The 20536-nt window shown below is 45.4% G+C and overlaps 1 protein-coding gene across 1 annotated transcript; it reads left to right on the plus strand.

Annotated features, from left to right (window-relative positions):
• Positions 1-3458: 3458 nt before the first annotated feature.
• On the plus strand, positions 3459-18090 carry LOC142818385 (transmembrane protein 17B-like). Its single transcript, XM_075897756.2, has 4 exons — positions 3459-3577; positions 5363-5466; positions 7796-7909; positions 17731-18090. The coding sequence occupies exons 1-4, from the start codon at positions 3472-3474 to the stop codon at positions 18001-18003; spliced, it is 597 nt and encodes a 198-aa protein (XP_075753871.2). The 5' UTR covers positions 3459-3471; the 3' UTR covers positions 18004-18090.
• The last annotated feature ends 2446 nt before the right edge of the window (positions 18091-20536 follow it).

The following is a 20536-nucleotide window of genomic DNA, read 5'->3' on the forward strand; positions in this document are numbered from 1 at the left end:
ACCAGAATTTGAAATGGCGCCCCTGGTAAAGAGTCCTGAGAAGAGGTACAAAGGCTCCACTCTGAACTCTGAGGCCTCTCCTGTCATGCAATGGCTAAGCCATATCAGCCCTTACTTAAATACAACCCCACCCAATATGAACAGTTTAATGGGTTAAAGCGCTTTCGGAAGACACAGCTTTGAATCCGCTCTATTAGCTTTGGAGCATGGCTTTAAGCCCATCTTTCCCACATCTCCCCATAACCACGAGACAGACAATTGGCAATTCTGGAGTCAGGGGCTCTTTATATCTCCTTTTGAAGCTATTCCGTTGTATATGAAGTCTTATAGAGAGAAGGAGGATGTATATAGTGTGTGTGGGATGGGGGTGAGGGAGGAAGCAGGTAGGCACTCTGGTAATAGTCCGATCAAAAAGAACTCTGAACTATACTTGTAGTTGTTTCCATCACTTCAGACTGACTCTACAGACACTCTAGATTTCAGAGTGATATTTGGGGTTATTGTGTGTGTAGTTGAGAGCTCTCGTTGTTATGCAGGCTATTGTGTGGTATGTGGGTTGTGTTGGAGAATTGTGTGACTGAGTAAAAGTTAAAGAGAGCTTTATGGCTAAGGATACTTGAAACTGTAAGGAACCTATCCTTTTGTCCTGTGCTTGGAGAAGGACTTTGTACATTCTTTGTAAGTAAAACAAGACTGCATTGAAGAGACTGCCCAACTCCATTAATTTCTGCTTCTAGTTGGAATGTCCCTCAGGCCCCAAAATTTGACTAGCCACTCAGCAACAGTATATAGAAGAAGAACTCTCATCCATGCTTGTAACTGTTTCCATCACTTCAGACTGACTCTACAGACATTTTAGGCTTCAGAGTGACAATCCTGGAATCTTATTGTTATTATTTTAGATTAGATACTATAGACTTTTTGTTTGTGCCAGAAGATGGCACTCTTTTATACATACAGTGCTAACTATAGGCGCATACAGAGATGTATAAAATGCTGCTGTTTATTTACAACTATTCTGAGGCAGTGGAGCCGACAGCATCCATGAGCCCCTGGACAAGGCGTGTGTGTTGGTGGGGGAAGGGCAGCTCCATGCTTCCAGGAGGAGCAGGGTCAAAGGCAACCAGGAGTAACCCTAGGTCAATATTTCCCAATTTTATTTGGCCATGGAACCCTTTTGAACTGGAAAGAATTTTGCGGAACCCCTGAACTGACTGTGTGGATTCCCTGATTGACTGCGCACAGCGCTGAATAGTGACATCATCGTCCCCACGCTCTGGCTAAACTGGCATTACACAGGGACACTTATCATGGCAAACACAAATTTAAAATAGTTTTCAATAAAATTCTTAAATGAATGAAGATTCCATTCCATTACTATAATTCAGGTTGTAATGGAATTTTCTCACGGAACCCCTATTTTCACTTTGCGGAACCCTGAGGTTCTATGGAACACCATCTGTGAAACACTGCCCTAGACCATAAGAAAGCACAAGGTGGAAAGCTGTAGGGACTGAACTGCTGACAGGTAAATTCAAGATTCTACTTTCTACCAGCTTGGAATATTTCAGAGGTAGGAACATCAGCAGATGTCTGACCACGAGAATACCATGGCAATTAATTTATATATATGCTAATAAACCTGAGGTAAAAGGATTAATAACCTCAGGGAGAAGGGCATCCAAAACAGAAGTAACATGAGGAACTACCAATGAGGAAAAGGGGCTTAAAACCCTCCTGAATATGAATGAAGGATAGTGATGTCAGTGTAACATATTATTACAGCAGGAGCCCTGTGGCACCTTAAAGACTGAAACTGCAGCTCTGCTGTTTCTCTTTGTGGTATACATTTGATGTTTTAACATTATAATAACTTTATCTTGACCTGCCTGCTTGGAGAGATGCTTAGGAGATTGTGAAGGGGAAGTTAAATATCATCAGTGGATAACAAATTAGGTTGTTTTGCAAGAGCAGTTGTAGATCTATAGATAGATATTTAGCTCATTCTGTATTATCTCTAACTGCCTTCCTGGGTTAGAGTATTTGTGACTTTGTGAACTGTATGAATCTACTATATACATGAGAGTCTGCAAGTCTGTCTGTTTGTTCAATAACTCCTCCTAACTGGTGAGAGCTAGGACCATCAAATTGGTAAACAGCATCCTCTTAGCCTAACTTAAAGCAAGATAAGATATTGGTTGTGACGGGAAAATGGGATTGCTCCTCATAAAACTATATGCTACATCTACACTGGCATGATTTTCTGGAAATGCTTTTAACGGAAAAGTTTTCCATTAAAAGCATTTTCGGAAAAGCGCGTCTAGATTGGCAGGACTTTTTGCGGAAAAGCATCCGTGGCCAATCTAGATGCACTTTTCCGCAAAAAAGCCCCAATCGCCATTTTCGTGATCAGGGCTTTTTTGCGGAAAACAAATCTCTGCTGTCTACACTGGCCCTTTTGCGCAAAAGTTTTTCGGAAAAAGACTTTTGCCCAAACGGGAGTAGCACAGTATTTACGGAAAAGCAGTGACAATCTTACATGAGATTATCAGTGCTTTTGCGGAAATTCAAGCGGCCAGTGTAGACAGCTGGCAAGTTTTTCCGCAAAAGCAGATGATTTTGCAGAAAAACTTGCCAGTCTAGACACAGCAATAGAGAAAAGAGAGTGACTAGGCAGACGAAAGGGGCTGGTTTAGGGAGCTCCTCCCTCATCCAGGACTGCCCCAGTCCTGAGCCTCCTAACCTCCCGGCACCCTTTAGGGAAGGCAGGTGGGAGAGGGGGACTGAAGCTTCCCCACCTCAGATTAGTACAAGAACAAAGGGCTGTTCCCCCTTCTCAGAGAGCAAGGGGAAAGTGCACAATTTTCTGCATTCCTCATTCTGGCTGGGGAGTGCAGGGGGCATATGAACTTGGACTTGCCCCAGCTATGGGCAAGCACACCTCTGCCATCTGTGCCAGCTGGAGCTGGAGCAGCCATTGAGAGGCGCTTCTTACCTGGCCTATAGCGGCTGTGGTTCTCTCTCCCCAAGGCAGCCTGCCCCACCCCAGAGCAATGATTTAAATGAAGTAGAGCAACAATTAATTGAGCTAAGGACCCGAGCAATGTCCAGTAAATCTAGAACATTTATAAATAGAGTGTGATTTCCAAAGCATGCACATTGGAGCTTCCATAGGGCAGAAATTCTCATAATATGGGGCTCGAACTTCAAGAACCTACCAAATGTCAAAGTGCTAACTGGAGAAACTAATCAATAATATCATCATTATGAAACTGGTAGCTCAGACAATGCCTGCCCAGAATTATCTTTTGCTTTCTGTGCTATCCCCCACCACAGCACAGTAGCTTTATCCTCAGCCAGTGGCCATGTGGCAGCGTGGAAGGCCAGCCCTATAATTTAATTAAAGCTAAAGACCTTCTCTTTAATACCATTTTATCCAGGTCAGGAGGAAGACCGCCTCAGCTGGTGCCAATGGCTCTGCCACACAACATCCGAAGGGGCTTGACAACCTTCAGTGGATCGCTTTTTATCAACAATAAAACAAGGGACTGTGTGGCTGCCCAGATCTACCATCCAGGTACAATACTGAGTAGCACAATACTCCTCGGGCCCAGGTCAGGGGCTGCCTGATGTCTGCTTTGCCTGTTCCAGATCTAGTGTGGATTAGAGCAGATTACAGGGCTCTGCGTCAGGAATGTGCTTGGGTGTTTGCTGTTGCTTTTACTGCTGCACAGTCAACATGTACTTTGCTTTAGGCTATGGAAGAGATGCTTTTGTCTCCTATAATGTGTATGGAGAGAGGCAGAGCTGCATCAGTACTAGCCATTCTGGTCTGCCACACGTGTTGTGTACTGACTAGAAGGGGCCTTATATAATAAGATGCACTATGAAGGAGACCTGCTCCAAGAGAGGACAGATGGGTGTACAGCCAAGGAATCTCTTTATATTATCCCTGTGCTGCTAGGGATATGACGGAGAGATTGCAAAAGCAGGAATTGTTTAGGATCAAGAAGCCATGAATAAGGACAGAGGTGGACAAGCTGGTCAGGAATTTATTTTGGGGTAAGCTCTTTGCCTAATTATACAAGACAGATCACAGTGGTCCCTTCTTAACCATACTGACCTTGCTCCTAATAGAAGAACAAGGGACATTCAGTGAAACAGAGGCAGTATGCATAAAACTGCCATCATATAATTAACCTGCAGAATCCCCTGCCATTAGACATTGCTGATGCCAATATTTCGGTGAGACTCATAAAAGCATCAGCCATGTATGTGGATAATGTTAAAACCCACATTTACATTAGAGAGGATTAAAAAAATTGGAAAGGATCTAAACCCGCAAGCCAAACTTGAAAGGGATCACGATAAAACCCCTCAGGACCATTCACAGAGGTGTTCCTGCACTTTCCTTGGCTGGTGCTAGTGACTGCAGGAACAAGAGACTGGGCTGCATAGGCCTGGCCATGCTTCAACCCTGGAGAGGACCATGCTCCTGTGTTCCATGAGCTGTGCAGAGCAGAATACATTTTCAAGTTTACCCTTCAGTAAACTGTCTGTTTTGTGGGGTAGGCTCTAAGGATGTTAAAATGTGGTTAATTGACTAGTCGACTGGTCGATGGAATTTCCATTGACTAGTCAATAGGCACTTCTGCGTTCCTCCTTTGAAATGCACAAGAGCCGCTACTGGGGCTCTTGTACGTTTCAAAGAAGGAATGCAGAACTCCGCCTACTGCCAGGGGCTAGGGGCCACTACAGAGGCATTTTAAAGGGGCAGCCCAGGAGCCCGGGGTCAGCTGGGGACTCCTCAGCTGATTCCAGGCTCCCTGCGGCATTTCTCCAAAACCCAGGAAGTCTCCAGCTGACCCCAGGCTCCACTGCCCCTTTAAAATGGGCAGAGGTGGCAGTTTCAAAGGGGAAGCCTCTGCACAGCTGATCAGCGATGTGGCGGCTTCTCCTTTGAAACTGTCGCCTCCGCCTGATTTAAAGGGGCAGCCATGGAGCCTAGGATCAGCTGGGACTCCCCAGCTGATCTTGGGCTCCACCGCTGCTCCTCTGAAAGGCGCACAGGTGGTATTTTAAAGGGGCAGCCACCACACAACTGATCTGTGAAAGTACTTTTGAAGTACCTCTCCCCCACTCTTGGCTGCCTCTATTTTATAGAGGCAGCAAAGCGAGGTGGGGGTGGAGGGGGATATCTACTAGACGACTAGTCAAAATACTATCTGATAAGCAAATGCTTATTGGATAATCGACCAGTCAACTAGTCTTTTACATCCTTAGTAGGTTCCCGGTGAGACAGGGCTTTGCAGTGTGGCAATGGGAGAGAACTGCTTATCTTGTGCCTTTTATTCCTGCATAGGGCACGAGGTGCTGTCCAGCCTGCCCCTTCAGATGATGATATGCTTCAATGTCTTCTACTTCCCATTCTGGTGCCTGTCCGAGGGGATAATGCTGGCATTAAAGGTACCATATAACCAGGGGTGTTAGAGCCGGGAAGATGAATGAAGTCACATCTAATGCATTCCTTCAGTGCATTCAAATCACTGCATCATTGCCCTTTCCTTCCAGACACGCCTGTGTCCAGCACAGCTGGCCAGTGCGTAATGGAGCCGTGAATCCCAACCCCAGGGAGACAGTGAAGCCGGGGAAAGAGCCCACCTAAGCACAGGGGCCTCTCACAGAGCTTAAACAAAGACAATTATTTCACCTGCACCACAGGAATATTTGTCCTAGCAAACTGGTCAACCTGCTGCTTCCAGGGACTGGCCAACAGGCTGGGAATCAGCACAGGCAGGCTCCTTTGCTTGTGCTGAGAGGAGTAGATGCATGAGGCAGGAGAGAAGGGGGACAAAGTTGGGTGTGGTGCAGCTGTGCAGGAGTGTTTCCTAGAGTTGCACATAAGTGGGTGCTTGTATGTTTTGAGGGGAATGTTGAGTGCACACCGTGCGCCAGGCGTTGGTAGAAAAACAGCTTGAGGGTGAGAGTTGGGTTACGTCTAGACTGGCATGATTTTCCGGAAATGCTTTTAACTGAAAAGTTTTCCGTTAAAAGCATTTTCGGAACAGAGCGTCTAGATTGGCACGGACGCTTTTCCGCAAAAGCACTTCTTGCGGAAAACCGTCCATGGCCAATCTAGACGTGCTTTTCCGCAAAAAAGCCCCAATTGCCATTTTCACGATCAGGGCTTTTTTGCACAAAACAAATCTGAGCTGTCTACACTGGCCCTTTTGCGCAAAAGGGACTTTTGCCCGAATGGGAGCAGCATAGTATTTCCGCAAAAAGCACTGATTTCTTACAGTAGGAAGTCAGTGCTTTTGCGGAAATTCAAGCGGCCAATGTAGACAGCTGGCAAGTTTTTCCGGAAAAGCAGCTGATTTTCCGGAAAAACTGGCCAGTCTAGACACAGCCTTGGTGTATAGGCACTTAATGGGGTGATGTATGCAAAGGATACCGATTTTGTTTGCAGGGCTGTAGCCAGATTGGTCCCAGGATATTGGAAACTGGGTGGTTGAGATAATATTGAATGTTTAGTTTAGTGAGACTTAACATATGCTGGAGCATGCAGGTAAGGCCAGGCTGGCATTGTGCATGTTCATGGGGCTGGAGTTATACTGGGCAGACACAGGCTGGGGTGAGGTGGGGATAGGGAGAGCAGATGGTGAATGGGCATGAGTGAGCAGAGCAGGGGCTATGGCAGGAGAGGGCAATAATTTTAGATGGGGGAGCCACTTCACTAATTTTTAAAGAGACTCTGGGCCGATCAGAGCAGCAGGGTCTGTTTTCAGCCATCATTCTCATTGAAAACAAGACATCTGACAACCCTACCTATGATCCTGTTTTTCATCTGTTGTCTCCTGTGATCATTAGCTTTCTCCCCTTAGGTTAGGGGAGAAGCCTTGAGATTTGGGCAGGATTGTGCCAATCCACACAGGGAACTGAAGAGTTTCTAGCTCCCAGCATTGTCACACACAAAGAGCTCAATCTTCTTAACTTAAGAATGAGAAGGTGAATGGGTGACTTAATCACAGTCTACAAGTACCTACCTGGGGAACACGTGTCTAACAATGGGCTCTTTGAACTAGCAGAACAAATATTACTTGATCCAATAGCTGGAAGATGAAGCTAAATAAGTTTAGACTGGAAATAAGATGCAAATTATTAGCCATTAGAAGAATTCACCAATGTGTATATTGGGTTCTCCATCACTGACAATCTTTAAACAAAGACTGGTTCTTTTTCTAAATGATCTGTTCTAGGAATTATTTTTGAAGGTGAGAAAGGCGATCACAAATGTCCCCTGTGGCCTCGGACACATGAATCTGGGCTTGCAACAGAGCCAGGTTCTGGGCAACCTAACCAGCCCAGCAGCTTGCCTACCTATGCTGTCTGATTGGCTGGAAAAAGTCAGCAGATCTGCTTTTACACACAGCAGCAGCATTTGTTGTTATCATTGGTCATTTGCTGCTTGAAGCATTTGCCCACGGCCATGACTGCATCTGTCCTGCCTTACTTCACCCCAGTTAACTCACTTTGAAGTCTCAGCTCCAATTTCTGATTTTGGCTTTGACCCTGGGCTCTGGCATCTGGCCTGACTCTGGATCTAACCTCTTGTCAAAACTGCCCATGTCCCAGGCACTGACCAGGATAGGGACTGTGATGTGGTAGCAATAAGGAGACATGTGAAGTGGTTAGAGTGTGAATAGATGGAGCAGTGGAGTGGGAGGGATTTATAATGGGCTTATATGGTATGATGAAATGGAAATAATCTGTCAGAAATACCTTTCTGTTACAGTATGGCCTGCTGCCTTGCTACTATCAGTTCCTTCTTGCTGCCACCTTCTTTATTATCACATCAGCTGAAGGGTTACGCTTGTATCTTGGATACATTGGGAATCTACAAGAAAAAGTAAGAACTGGGGTCTCCATTGTTCTTTGTCTGATAGCATAACAAATTTTGGGGAGAAGGGGGAAGTGGTAGAAAAGTACTTGATGTGGTCTTGCATGACCTTCTTATCAATAAACTAAGGAAATACAACCTAGATGGGGGTTTTATGAGGTTGGTTATCCAGCCAGTTATGCACCTTTCTCAGAGAGTAGTTTTTAATGGTTCACAGTCATGCTGGAAGGGCGTAACAAGTGGGGTTCTGCAGGAGTCAGTTTTGGGACCAGTTCTGTTCAATGTCTTTATCAACTATTTCAATAATGGTATAGAGCAGTGGTTCCCAATGAGGTGCCCGCCGGGCCATTTCTGTGCGCCCGCGGAGTGAGCGGGGCCGGCACCGGGCGCGCGGCACATGGGCGGACCCGCCCCCAGGTGCGCGGAGCATGGGCTGTGCCGGCCCTGAGCGCGTGGTGTATGGGTGTCCCCACCTCTGGGCACGTGGCACAGGAGTGGCGCCGGGACCGGGCGTGCAGCGCATGGGCTGTTCTGGCCCCGGGCGCGTGGTTTATGGGCAGCCCCACCCCTGGGAGTGCGGCACAGGAGCGGCGCTGGCGCCAACACCAGCCTTGGGAGTGTGGCGTATGAGTGGCCCCGCCCTCGGTCGCCCAGCAGCCCCAAAAGGTTGGGGACCACTGGCATAGAGAGTACGCTTATAAAGCTTGCAGATGGTACAATACCACGCTGGGAGGGGTTGCATGTATTTTGGAGGATAAGATCATAATTCAAAATGATCTGGAGAAATGATCTGAGGTAAATAGGATGAAGTTTAATAAAGACAAATGCAAAGTGCTCCACTTAGGAAGGAACAATCAATTTCGTATATACAGAATGGGAAATAACTGTCTAAGAAAGAGTACTGCAGAAATCCATTTAGGGGTCAGAGTGGATCGCAAGCTAAATATGAGTCAACAGTGTGACACTTGTGAAAAATGCAAACTTGATTCTGGGATGCATTAACAGGAGTGTTGTGAGCAAGTCAGGGGAAGTCATTCTTCTGCTCTATTCTGTGCTGATTAGATCTCAGTTGAAGTATTCTGTCCAGTTCTGGGCACCACATTTCAGGAAAGATGTGGACAAATTGGAGAAGGTCCAGAGAAGAGCAACAAGAATGATTAAAGGCCTAAAGAACATTAGCTATGAGGGAAGATTGAAAGAACTGGGCTTGTTTAGTATAGAAAAGAGAAGACTGAGAACATGATAGCAGTTTTCACGTATCTAAAAGGGTGTTACAAGGAAGAGGGAGAAAAATTGTCCTCCTTGGCCTCCAAGGATAGGACAAGAAGGAATGGGCTTAAACTGCAGTAAGGGAGGTTTAGATTGAACATTAGGAAAAACTTCCTATCACGGTGATTAAGCTTTAGAATAAATTGCCTAGGGAAGTTGTGGAATCTTCACCATTGGAGATAATTAAGAGCAGATTAGACAAACATCTGCTAGGGATGGTCTAGAGATGGTGCTTGGTTCTGCTATGCAGGAAAGGGACTGGACTTGATACCTCTTGAGGTCCCTTCCAGTTCTAGTATTCTATGCACCCTTCATTCAAGCCTTGAAATCCAAGGAGGGAAAGAGCTCTGATAAGCACTGAAGAGCGAAGACACCCTGGTGCTTTACTTCCCCTGACACAAGTCAGGGATACTAGACTAGTGAATGTAGATCTATTTGGCTCATTCAATGCAATGCAAATAGCATAATACCCACACACCTTCCAGGAGCCTTCCACCAGCTACCTTCCACAATCATAGACAATAAGTTATATGGACCAAGGGTGCTTGTGCTCCACCAAAACTCAGGAATGTGGGCCCAGCTCCATCAATGTTTGAGATTATATTTTCAGAACTCCCCCATTCAGGGGCAGATGACTGTTTTGCGGGGCCCCGGGCAGCGTAACACCACGGGGCCCCCCCTTTGCCACGGCGCATGCGCCATGACGCCATGCATATGTGCGGTGGCGCCATGGCGCATGCGCGGGGCTTTTTTAAGCGCGGGGCCCGGGGCGTCCGCCCCCTTCGCCCTGCCCTATATCCGCCCCTGCTCCCATCCATAGGCTAGACCAGGGTCTAGGTCCCTGCACTTTGGGGAGGCCAAATACTTGAGGAGAATGCAGATTTGGGGGGAGGGGCAGGCACCGGCAGCAGCAAATGACATAAACCCAACATGTTCCACCCCGTCTGCTCCTAGAATCATTTGGGGAGAGGGGGTAGAAGCCAGAAGGAAGTAGGGTGGTGAAGGGGATTTGTGGGAAGAGGTGGAATGGGGGCAAGGATGGAGCAGGGGCAGGAAGAGGCAGGGCAGGGGCTTGGGGGAAGGTGTGGAATGGGGACAGGGTGGTATGTACTGCTGGCACCAGACTGTCCACTAACTCCCCAAATCCCCAGTCCCTCTTATGGACAGGGGGGGCTCTGCCTGGACTCATTCTGGGCACCATCCACAATCTTATTTTTCTACACCTATTTAAATTATTCTTAACATTGTTTGCTTTTTTTACTTCCGCTGCATATTGAGTGGATGTGTTCAGAGAACTACCTACGATGACTCTAAGATCTCTCTTTTGAGAGGTAATAGCTAATTGAGTCCCCATCAAGAATGGCTCAGGTTTGGGAATCTCCCTAACATCTTCAGTCATGAAGACCAATGCAAAAATTCTTTTAGTTTCTCCAAAATAACCTTATCATCCTTGAGTACTTGTCCTTAAGCATCTTGGTTGTCCAGTGGCCCCACTGGTTATTTAGCAGACTTCCTGTTTCTGATGTTCTTTAAAAATTGCTATTTCTAAAAATTTTGGGGTAGCTGTTCTACAAATTCCTAATTAGCTTGCCTAATCATATTTTTGCACTTCATTTGACAGAGTTTATGCTCCTTTCTATTCTCCTCTGTAGGATAGGGATGCTAAATATCGGTTAATTGAGCAGTCAATTAACCTCATGAATTCTTACTTGTTAGTCAACTACTCTATAGTCCCCATGGGTGGGATTGGAAGCCAGTATGCTCTGGCCCCACTCCCGTGGAGCCCCCTGTCACTTCGTGTTGCTGCTTCTGTATCAGAGGCAGCAGTATGGGGTGCTAGGTGGGAGCTGGACCGCAAGGGGAGCTAAGTTAAAAACCAGCTCCTCTCATGGACCAGCTGCCTGTCGCCCTGCACTGCAGCAATACAGAGTAGCAGCAACCCCTGTCCAGAGGAGGGGCTGAGCTCCCGGACCAAGCCAGAACTGAACTGGGCAGCCTACCCACCTGGGTCCTAATACACTTTAAATGACAAGCCACACCGGGGGTAGATCCCGGACTCGGCACAAGCCAAGACTGAGCTGAGCTGCTGGCCAGCCTGCTAAAATATTTAGTGGCAGGTGTGTGTGTGGAAAATGTGTGTAATCTATAGCATTAACCGATAAGCTTTTGCTTATCAGTCAATCCAGCTACACCATTACATCCCTACTCTAGGATTTAACTTCCACTTTTAAACAAGGCCTTTTTATCTCACACTGCTTTTTACTTGTTTGTTAAGACATGGTGTGTTTTTTTTAAATTTGAGATATATATTTAAGTTGAGCCACGAATAGCTCAACTTAAATATTATGGTATACATTTAAGTTGAATCACAATCTGGAGTTGCTTACACAGTGACTAGAAAGTTAAATAAGAATAACCCTGTGCCTTAGCATGATCTGGGTGTCTCATGGGGATCTAAAGAATATACAGTGGTTTTACAGTTATCATGTTAACTTTGCTAGCACTTTATAGACTAACAAAACATATGTGGCTGTATCTACACTGGCGCGATCTTGTGCAAAAGCAGCCATTTTTACGCCAAAACTTGCTGCCTGTCTACACTGGCGACGAGTTCTTGCGCAAGAACACTGACATTCTAATGTATGAAATCACAGCTTCTTGCGCAAGAACTATGATGCTCCCTCTCAGGAATAAGCCCTCTTGCGCAATTGTTCTTGCACAAGAGGCCAGTGTAGACAGGCAACATGAATTTCTTGCGCAAGAAAGCCCGATGGCTACAATGGCCATCAGAGCTTTCTTGCACAAGAGAGCATCTACACTGGCAAGGATGCTCTTGTGCAAAAGCACATCTCTTGAGCAAATGCACATGCCAGTGCAGACGCTCTCTTCTGGAAGAGTTTTTACACAAGAACTCTTCCGCAAAAGAGTTCTTGTGCAAAATCAAGCCAGTGTAGACGTAGCCTATATAGATGGTATCGTGAGCTTTCATAGGCACAGACCACTTCTTCAGATGACTGGAGAAATGGGCTGTGCCCACAAAAGCTCATGATACCATCTACATGTTTTGTTAGTCTATAAAGTGCCACCAGACCAGTTTTTTGCTTTTTAAGTTTGTCCTGTACAGACTAACTCAGCTACCCCCTGAAGCATGTTAACTTTGCCCTCAGACAATGTTTCCTTCAATATTTTCCATTCTTGGGCAGGTTGAATTTTCTTTTGGGTATGTTGAATTTTCTTATTTGCACCACCAATATTGAAGTTGTATGTGGCCGTGATGTGTGTCCCAGTACAAAAAAAAAAATGTAGGTATATATATTTTAACCAGTCCATACGTAGGACAAAATATTAAAACAAGGAATAATTAACAAGGATCAATGCTTAAGATGTTTATTGAATATGAAATCAAATAAAAAGAAAATTAATACTACTCTTGGAGTACATGTATTACACCCTAACAACTCAAGCTAGTAAACATGCCAAAATGGGACATACTGAAAATAGCTAAGTAAATAAATCCAAGTCAAGTTAAAAGCATAAAAAATATGCATAACTTTAAGATGTTAAACAAATCTGAGTCAACTAGAAATAATCATGCTTTCCTTGAAAATATTAAAACAATGTTTATTGATACTGGAAAGTAAAGTAAAAGGCATTCACTCAGGCTTAAATACTTTCCCTGGGCAGTGTTAGTGTCCATGCTATGTAAATGAAACCGAGACCTGTAAAAACAGATAAAAGTTCTGGTTTGAAACTTTCACCTTGTGTGTGCCACTAACTCAAGACCAGAAGACCCAGAGCAATTGTCTGGAATCCAACTCCAATTGAAAGGCCAAACAGATTAATCAAGATCAATGGTAAAGTTCTTTCAGTTTTAACAATTTACCATGTATTAACTAGTAACACAGGATTTAAAAAAAAATCATTAAGATCAGAATTTGCTGAAAATCAACAACACTCAAAAACATGTTAAAAGAATCTTTTTCTTTCGTACCTTAAGGTACTAACACCTATGTATATTTTGTAATCATGCAAATGTCAGGAGGTAGGCCTTTTGCTCCAGTTTTCAAAAGCAGCCTAAAAGCTTTTAAATCCACCTGAAATTTTGGCACCACCCCATATCCGAGAACAGATAGGTCTGCATCCCAGCTAGAACTACTGTGCTGAGATGTGATGCAATCTAGATGGGAGCAAGTTAGGATACCCTAAACTCCTCTCCGCCCCCACCACACTGCACAGATGCCAGCATCCCCCTCTCCTTTTTCCCCCCACCCAGCTCCATGCAATCTGCTCCTTCCAGCCCAGCTTGGGTAGAATCTTGCTTAGGAGAGCTGTAGGCATTGGCAGCTGCAGCCCAGCTGGGAATCAGGACAAAAGAAAACACCACACACTCACTCCCCTCCTTATTTCCCCCACCTACTTTATGCAGTCTGCTACCCTCCCCCCCCCCTCCCCTCCCCACTGCATCCCACTCAGCCCAGGAAGCTAGAGGAGCATGCTGGGTTTCCTCAAAGGAAGCTGCAGACAAGCCCAGCTGCTATAATCAGACCTCTGTAATCAAACTTCTCCTCTCCAAAACACCCAGCTAGGAGACTGCAGCCCCACGTTCCCCTTCTCTCTGATCTCATCCCCAGCCTGTACATACTCCCTCCCCCCTTCACTACTAGCATGCTCTTTGTTTGCAGCAGAGCTTCAGCTGCTGAGGAAATGCCCCTCCCCAGCCAGGAAGCTTCTGCACTGCAGTCTTAAGCCCCTGAGCAGGGATCATTATCCGGCTGTTTGGCAGCTCTGCAGCACAGTTTATAGGGAACCTTGCTCTCAGATTAATTTAAATTTAATTGTGAGGTGATGTGAGCACCAGATTGGGAAGTGGGAGTCTTAGGTATTCTTCCTAGCTTTCCCTGTAATCTGCTGGGTGACCTAGGACAAGTGCTTTCCTTTTCTGTGACTTTTTTCCCGCCACCCTCCCGTTATTTTATTTGTCTGTTGAGACTGAACCTTTTTTGGAAAAGGGATTGTTTCTTACTTTGTGTTTCTAAACAATGGTTGAGGCACCGAGGTGCTATCGTAATACATAGCAATAAAGATGAAAAGCACATTGATAGAGCTGATGATATTTAATTGTCTAGCTGGAGAATACTGCTATAAAGTTTGAACTTTTATATTAACCTGTGGTAATTACACTATTATAATATAGTGCGTGGCTGGCTGAGCAAAAAACATTTTCATCAGAAAATTGCCTTTCTTCAAAATCATTTTTTTGTGGAAATAAAATGTGACCTTTCTATCTCAGGAAGTGACCAAATGGAAACTATTTCACCGTATTTTTTTATATTTTTGAAATGTTACTTCCTTTGCTGCTCTGATACCCACCTGGGCCTGGAGCCCAGCTTCCAGGATCCTGTGAAAGGGGAAAGTCCCTTAGCTCTGCTCTAGTCTGAGCTGCTCCACTCCGTTATCCGAATCATTAATTAAAATATTTAATACTGCCCCACCCAGCAAGGGAACTGTGGCCAGCAACACGGTTTCCAGAGCTGAAGGGATGGAGCAGAACTTGATAGGGAGTTATAGGTGACATATTCTGGCCACTAGCCTGCCTAGGTCCTAAGTCAGCCTCTGGGACAAAATACCCCCTTATGCACAGCAAACAGCCCTGCAGCCTGAGTCCTGAGATCCCATATCAGCTGACAGAGGCTGGTTGCAGTTTTTTCACTGTGGTGTAGTCATAACCTTAAAATCCTCTGTGTTTGACATACATGGAAATATCAGTATTGCCATCCACTCTGTGGAGTCATACAGGTCTGCTAATATGCCTAGTAAGAAAGCTAGTTGTCAGACATTTCCTGAATCTTTTGCCTTGTCTGTATCCGTTAGACATTTGCTGACTGGTATTCTGAAATAAATTACCAAAGTAACTGAAAATGGCGAGATTATATTGTGATTTTCATAAATGAAATATGCAGAATTTTGCAGAATTTTAAAACGTTCTTTGAAGACTTAATTCTTTTTTTTTATTTTGTATTTGGTGTAGAATTCTTCCAGCAGTAAAGAAAGCACCTAGCACAGCACCAGTTAATCCAGCAGGCCTAAATGCATAAGAGGGGTATTTTGTGCCAGAGGCTGACTTAGGGTATGAACTGGCTAGAGGCCAGAACACAGCAGCTATAGCTCCCTGACAATCTCTTCTTCATCATTTCATCTTTGGAAAGGGTGCTCTTGGTCACAGATTCCTTGCAGGAGGAAAGGTCAAATATTTTCATTAATGACTTAGATAATGGAGTGGAGGATATGCTTATACAATCTGTGGATGAAAGCTAAGTTGCCCACACTTAGGGGACCAGATTTGAATTTGAAACAACCTTGTCAAATTGCAGAATTGGTCTGAAATATAAAGATGACATTAAAAATAGGGCAAAATATTACCCTTACGAAGAAAAAATTAAATGTATATCTACAAAATGGGGAATAAGTGGCTGGGTGCAGCACTGCTGAAAAGGATCCGTAGGTCACAGTGGATCACAAACTGAATATGCATCAATGTGATGCAGTTGCTAAAAAGGCTAATATCATTCCAGAACAGAGGGTGGGCAATAACATGGTTAGGGTTACCAGATGGTTTTTAAAAAATACTGGACATACTAGATTTCATACTAGGGGGGACGGGAGGTTTGGCTGGGAGGGGAGCAGGGCTGCCCAGGGGAGATCGGGGGGGAGAGGGGAGAACCGGCCGGCAGCAAGCAGGGCTGGCCTGGAGGGAGTGGGGCTGGCTGGAGGAGATCGGGGGGGAGGGGGAAGGTGGAGGGAACTGGCCGGTGGGAAGCAGGGCTGGCTGAGAGGGGATTGGAAGGAGTGGAACTCGCCGGGGGGAAACTGGCCAGCGGGAAGCAGGGCTGGCTAGGAGGGGGTAGGGAGAAGCAGGGCTGGCTGGGGGGGAACCGGCTGCTGGGAAGCAGGGCTGGCCGGGAGGGGAGGGGGGAACAGGAGAGGGGAGAACCGGCCAGCGGGGAGCGGGGCTGGCCTGGGTGCACGCAGATCCTGGGATGCAGCCCGTCCCACGCACAGTCCTGGCGGGGCACATGGGCAAGTCTGGTCCTGGGGATTCCATCCTCCCCCCCCCCCGCCACACTCTCTACTGCGTAGCTGCATGCTGCCTAGCTGGTAGATGCGCTCACGCAGCGCAACTACGTAATGAATATGGGCTCTGCTTACTTTGCCTTTAAGCAGAACACAGAGTGGTCAAGCAGGGCAGACAAAGCAAGTTCAATCAGGTGCAGAAAAAAGAGTAGGGTTTCCTTCCACATGAATCTCATGGGGACTGAAACTATTAAAAGGAGAGACAAATACCCACCCACAAATAGCACCTGAATTGACAAAGGAAGCATTCATTGAATGCCCAGAGAAGGGGTCCTGACTAGGATGACCAGATGTCCTGATTTTATAGGAATAATCCCAACATCCAGAACATTTTCATATAATAAGTGCAATGACACACACACCCATCCCCAGCCTGTCCCAATTTTTCATACTTGCTATCTGGTCACCTGTTATGGCTCCTTCCCCACTCTGGCACAATAAATGCAGAAGTGGGGCCAGCAAAAGTACCCCAAAACCTTATCTACCAGGCTTTGGTATAAAACTTCCTCCCAAAATCTTAGCAACCTAGATTTTGGGAATAAAACGCTGCTGCCACCACCCAAATATTAATAAAGCAACCAGGGAGAGACTATTTGGGAAATCTCACCCCTAAAGTACAAACCAGGACACAAAAATTAACCAATACCAGATTAATAAAAGAAAAGAGAAAGAACTTTTATTATCACCACAGTATTCCTGTTGCAAGCATAACGACTAGATGGAATAGTAACAAATTAATATACTTATGGAAGAGAAATTTACCATGGGCCAGGACATGTAGCCAAGCATTGTAAAGAGCATCCTGGGTTATAGAGTAGAGATGATGCAGCTTCTTATTAGTTTAGATTGTGCCCTGGTATGCCACGAGCTCCTCTCATGCTTGAATGTATTCATCTACACAACTGCCTGTGTACAGGGAAGCACTATTATCTTCACTGTAGATAGGGACCTGAGACAGATGGTTTGTATGGACAGCAGATGGCAAGCTGGGTGGTGTAACTTACCGATCTTACATTAGCCTGCTGAGCGTTACATTTCTGTGTAGACCCTGCTGCTGTGCATTAGCAGTTCCAAGCGATCTTTGATCTACTGTGTTTCAAAGCATTAAGTGCACTGCAGCACGATCCTCATGGATCCTTAGCAGGGCTCGACAAATCAGGCAATCTACTCGCCCGTGGCGAGTAGATTTTAGCCCGGTATAGCTGCGCAGCGCCGTCAGTGCATGCGCAGCGTGTGCTTCCGGCAAGCAGGGCTCACCACCACTTGGCAAGCCCTGATACTTAGTAAGAGACAAATTTACACTTTGGTAAGAGTCAAATTTACACTTTGCCACCCATTTTCTTTATGTCAGTCTCAAAGCCTTGGCTGAATGTTTTTCTTGGTAGTGCTTGCTGGAGTGTTTTCAATCTTGGCTTCCTTTGGTTCTGCAGGTTCCTGAACTCGCTGGATTCCTGCTTCTGTCTTTCCTGATACAGCTTCCCCTTCTGCTTTTCCTCCTCACGGATGAGCACATCATTCGGCTGCCTCTGGAGATAGCTGTGCATATAATTTACTTGGTGTTTCTTGCCTCTGAGATCACAGCTGCCTTCTTTGCCCTTAAAGTGATGACAAAGCAGCTTGCTACACAGTTCTACCTGAAACAGTTTGAGGACACAGGCAGACCATGGCAATCAGGGCATAGCGTGAGCAGGGGCAGCCCATAAAGGCAGAAGAGGCCAGCTGGCTGACAGGAGAGAGAAGGGAACTGATGATGGTATGTGAATATGGTCCTTATGCAGGAAGCCACAATGCCAGAACTTCCTCCTGCACTAAGTGCTCACTGACTGGAAATATTTTTTTCTGAGAATGTTTTACAATAAATGTCTCAGAGATACAGCTGGTCTATATGGACATATTTTCATTTGTGGGTGCTCTAGGGCTATGAGGGTTAATTTAAGGGCCTCTGAGGTAGCTGAGTCAAAGTTGGAGAATGTTGGTGATGAAGTTGGGCACCTAGAATAAATTGGATTTGACAGAAGGGCTTCACACCCCACCCCCAACTCCAGTGGTAGATGCTGGAGGCTCAGTACCATTGAAAGGCAGCCAGTGTCATTTAGCCCTGGTCATTTTGAAATAAAAAGCGGAGTGTCCACACTACCAAGCCCGTTATTTCAAAATAACGGGCAGGTGATTTTGAAATCTGTACTCCTGCTTTCCTTGGGGAATAATGCTTATTTTGAAATAGTTATTTCAAAATAACGACTCTCCAGAGTAATTCAAAGTAATTACTCCCCAGTGCTACCTGGGCTCTAAGTCGAGGTAGCATGTCCACATTAAGGGAGTCTGCCTCGGACTAATTTTGAGGGTCCTCATAGTGAGGACACGCTATTTCAATTTTGTTATTTTGGGAGTTATTTCAAATTTAGCTATTTTGAAATAATTTCCTAGTGTAGACTTGACCTTAGATACCTTATTCTGGGTATGCAATATGGAAAATGCCAGCCCTCATATATTGTAATCAGTTTGCATGATAGACTGTAGGGCAGAGCTCCCACATGGGGTATTTGCACCTTCTGGCTGCCCTGGAAAGAAACTCTCCATCATGCCATAGAGCAGGGGTGGGGAAGCCCGGAACCACAGCGGCTCTGCTTCTTCCATTTGAGGTCCCTTCAGGTGCAGCCTGGGGCCTTCAAAATTTTTTGAAGTGGCCCCCAGCGAAACATTATTGCCCACCCCTGCCATAGAGGGTGCAAAACACCCCAGTCACCTAAATAAGCCCAATTACTTAGGCTTGGAGCATAGGGAGCTGAACTTCCCCCTTCACCTAGGAGGAAGGTTTTTTGTGAGGCATGTGCCGCTTTGCATGAAAGGAGTTAAAAACATTTAAAAGAGTACTGGGAAATAAATTCATGCCAAATGATTTGAAATTTATCTAAAACACAACAAAGCATCCTACCTGAATGCAGTACCTGGAGGAAGGCAATAGCAATGGTTTACAGTGGTGGGTATCTCTAAAACACCAGTTCACATTCCATCCTTCAGTCATATAGTGGCTCACAAGCGCCCTTAACATTAGACAGCTAGTAGGTGCATTTACACTTGAGCTTAAGCAAGTGAACTGGTCAGTTGTAGCTTTATGTGAGGACTGGGGGAATCAGACCCTTACAGATGGTCTAGTTATACAGGTATGTTTTATTATGTGGGTGTCTTAGAACTAAGAGCAGCATCTGCAGTTGCTTGTGAAAGAAAGACAAAACTGTCCTCTTCATAGAGAAGTGAATGCAAAAATCACATTGGCAAATCAGAGCAGGCTGGGACATACCACATGTGGACACGACAGTTGGAAATGCCTTGGCCAGTCTAAAATCTCAGGGCTAGATCTACACTCAGCTGCTGTATTGAATTCATTGGAGTGCATTGACTCATCCCAGTTGAGGACCTGGCCCTCAAACTTCAACCCAATTGTGCTACAATATCAATGGGGTGGCAGGACGTTTAAATCAGTGTAATGCAAAGTTCAGTACTATCTACACATCTCACTTGCTCCAGCTGTAGGCAAAATTAAGATTGTGATTAAGGCCTTTAAATGTTTTTCCAGCATGGATCCATTGGTTCGGGATGTGAGTTTTTTAGTGACACAGCTATGCTGGTAAAGTTAAAGTGTGGCTGTGATTATACCACTATAAAGGTACTTTATACCTGTATAACGTAGTTGAAGACTTACCCAGCATTCATGGGTCCTTAACTCCATTTTTGTTTTTTGGAAAACAAAATTAAAATACGCATGCTTCATATAAATCATTGCTCTGGGGTGGTGATGGGATTGAGGGGTTCAATAGACAGGCTGCCCTAGGGATAGAGGACAGCCTCATCCCTCTCTCGTTGCAGCTTGACCACTGGAGTTCCAGTGGGCACAGCCATGGAAGGGATGTATGTCTCCCAGCTGCAGCAGGTCCAGGTTCATCTGCACCTGTGTGGTTTTATGAGAAGCAATCACATTCCTGGAACATCCCATTTTCTCAGAACCATCAAACACTGACCTTGCTTTAAGTTATGATAAGAGGAAGCTGTATACCAAATTTAGTGGTTGTAGCTTTTACCTTTTAAGAGGAGTTCTTAAACAAAGAGACAAACACACAGTTCTCATTGCCTCTCTGAAGATCATTTGTGACATGCCACCTTCTAGCAATGAGAATAATGACAGCATAAGAAGGCTGTCTGGATATTATAAAATTAAGTGCCTACTACTGTTACTTT

This window comes from Pelodiscus sinensis, chromosome Z (genome assembly GCF_052426305.1).
Source record: "Pelodiscus sinensis isolate ZL-2025 chromosome Z, ASM5242630v1, whole genome shotgun sequence".
Lineage (NCBI taxonomy): Eukaryota > Metazoa > Chordata > Testudines > Trionychidae > Pelodiscus > Pelodiscus sinensis.

Coding starts and splice junctions, on each gene's coding strand:
- LOC142818385 (XM_075897756.2), top strand. CDS start 3,472: ATGGCTCTGCCACACAACATCCGAAGGGGCTTGACAACCTTCAGTGGA. Junction 5,467..7,795: donor GGATAATGCTGGCATTAAAG/GTACCATATAAC, acceptor TTTCTGTTACAG/TATGGCCTGCTGCCTTGCTA. Junction 7,910..17,730: donor TTGGGAATCTACAAGAAAAA/GTAAGAACTGGG, acceptor TTGGTTCTGCAG/GTTCCTGAACTCGCTGGATT.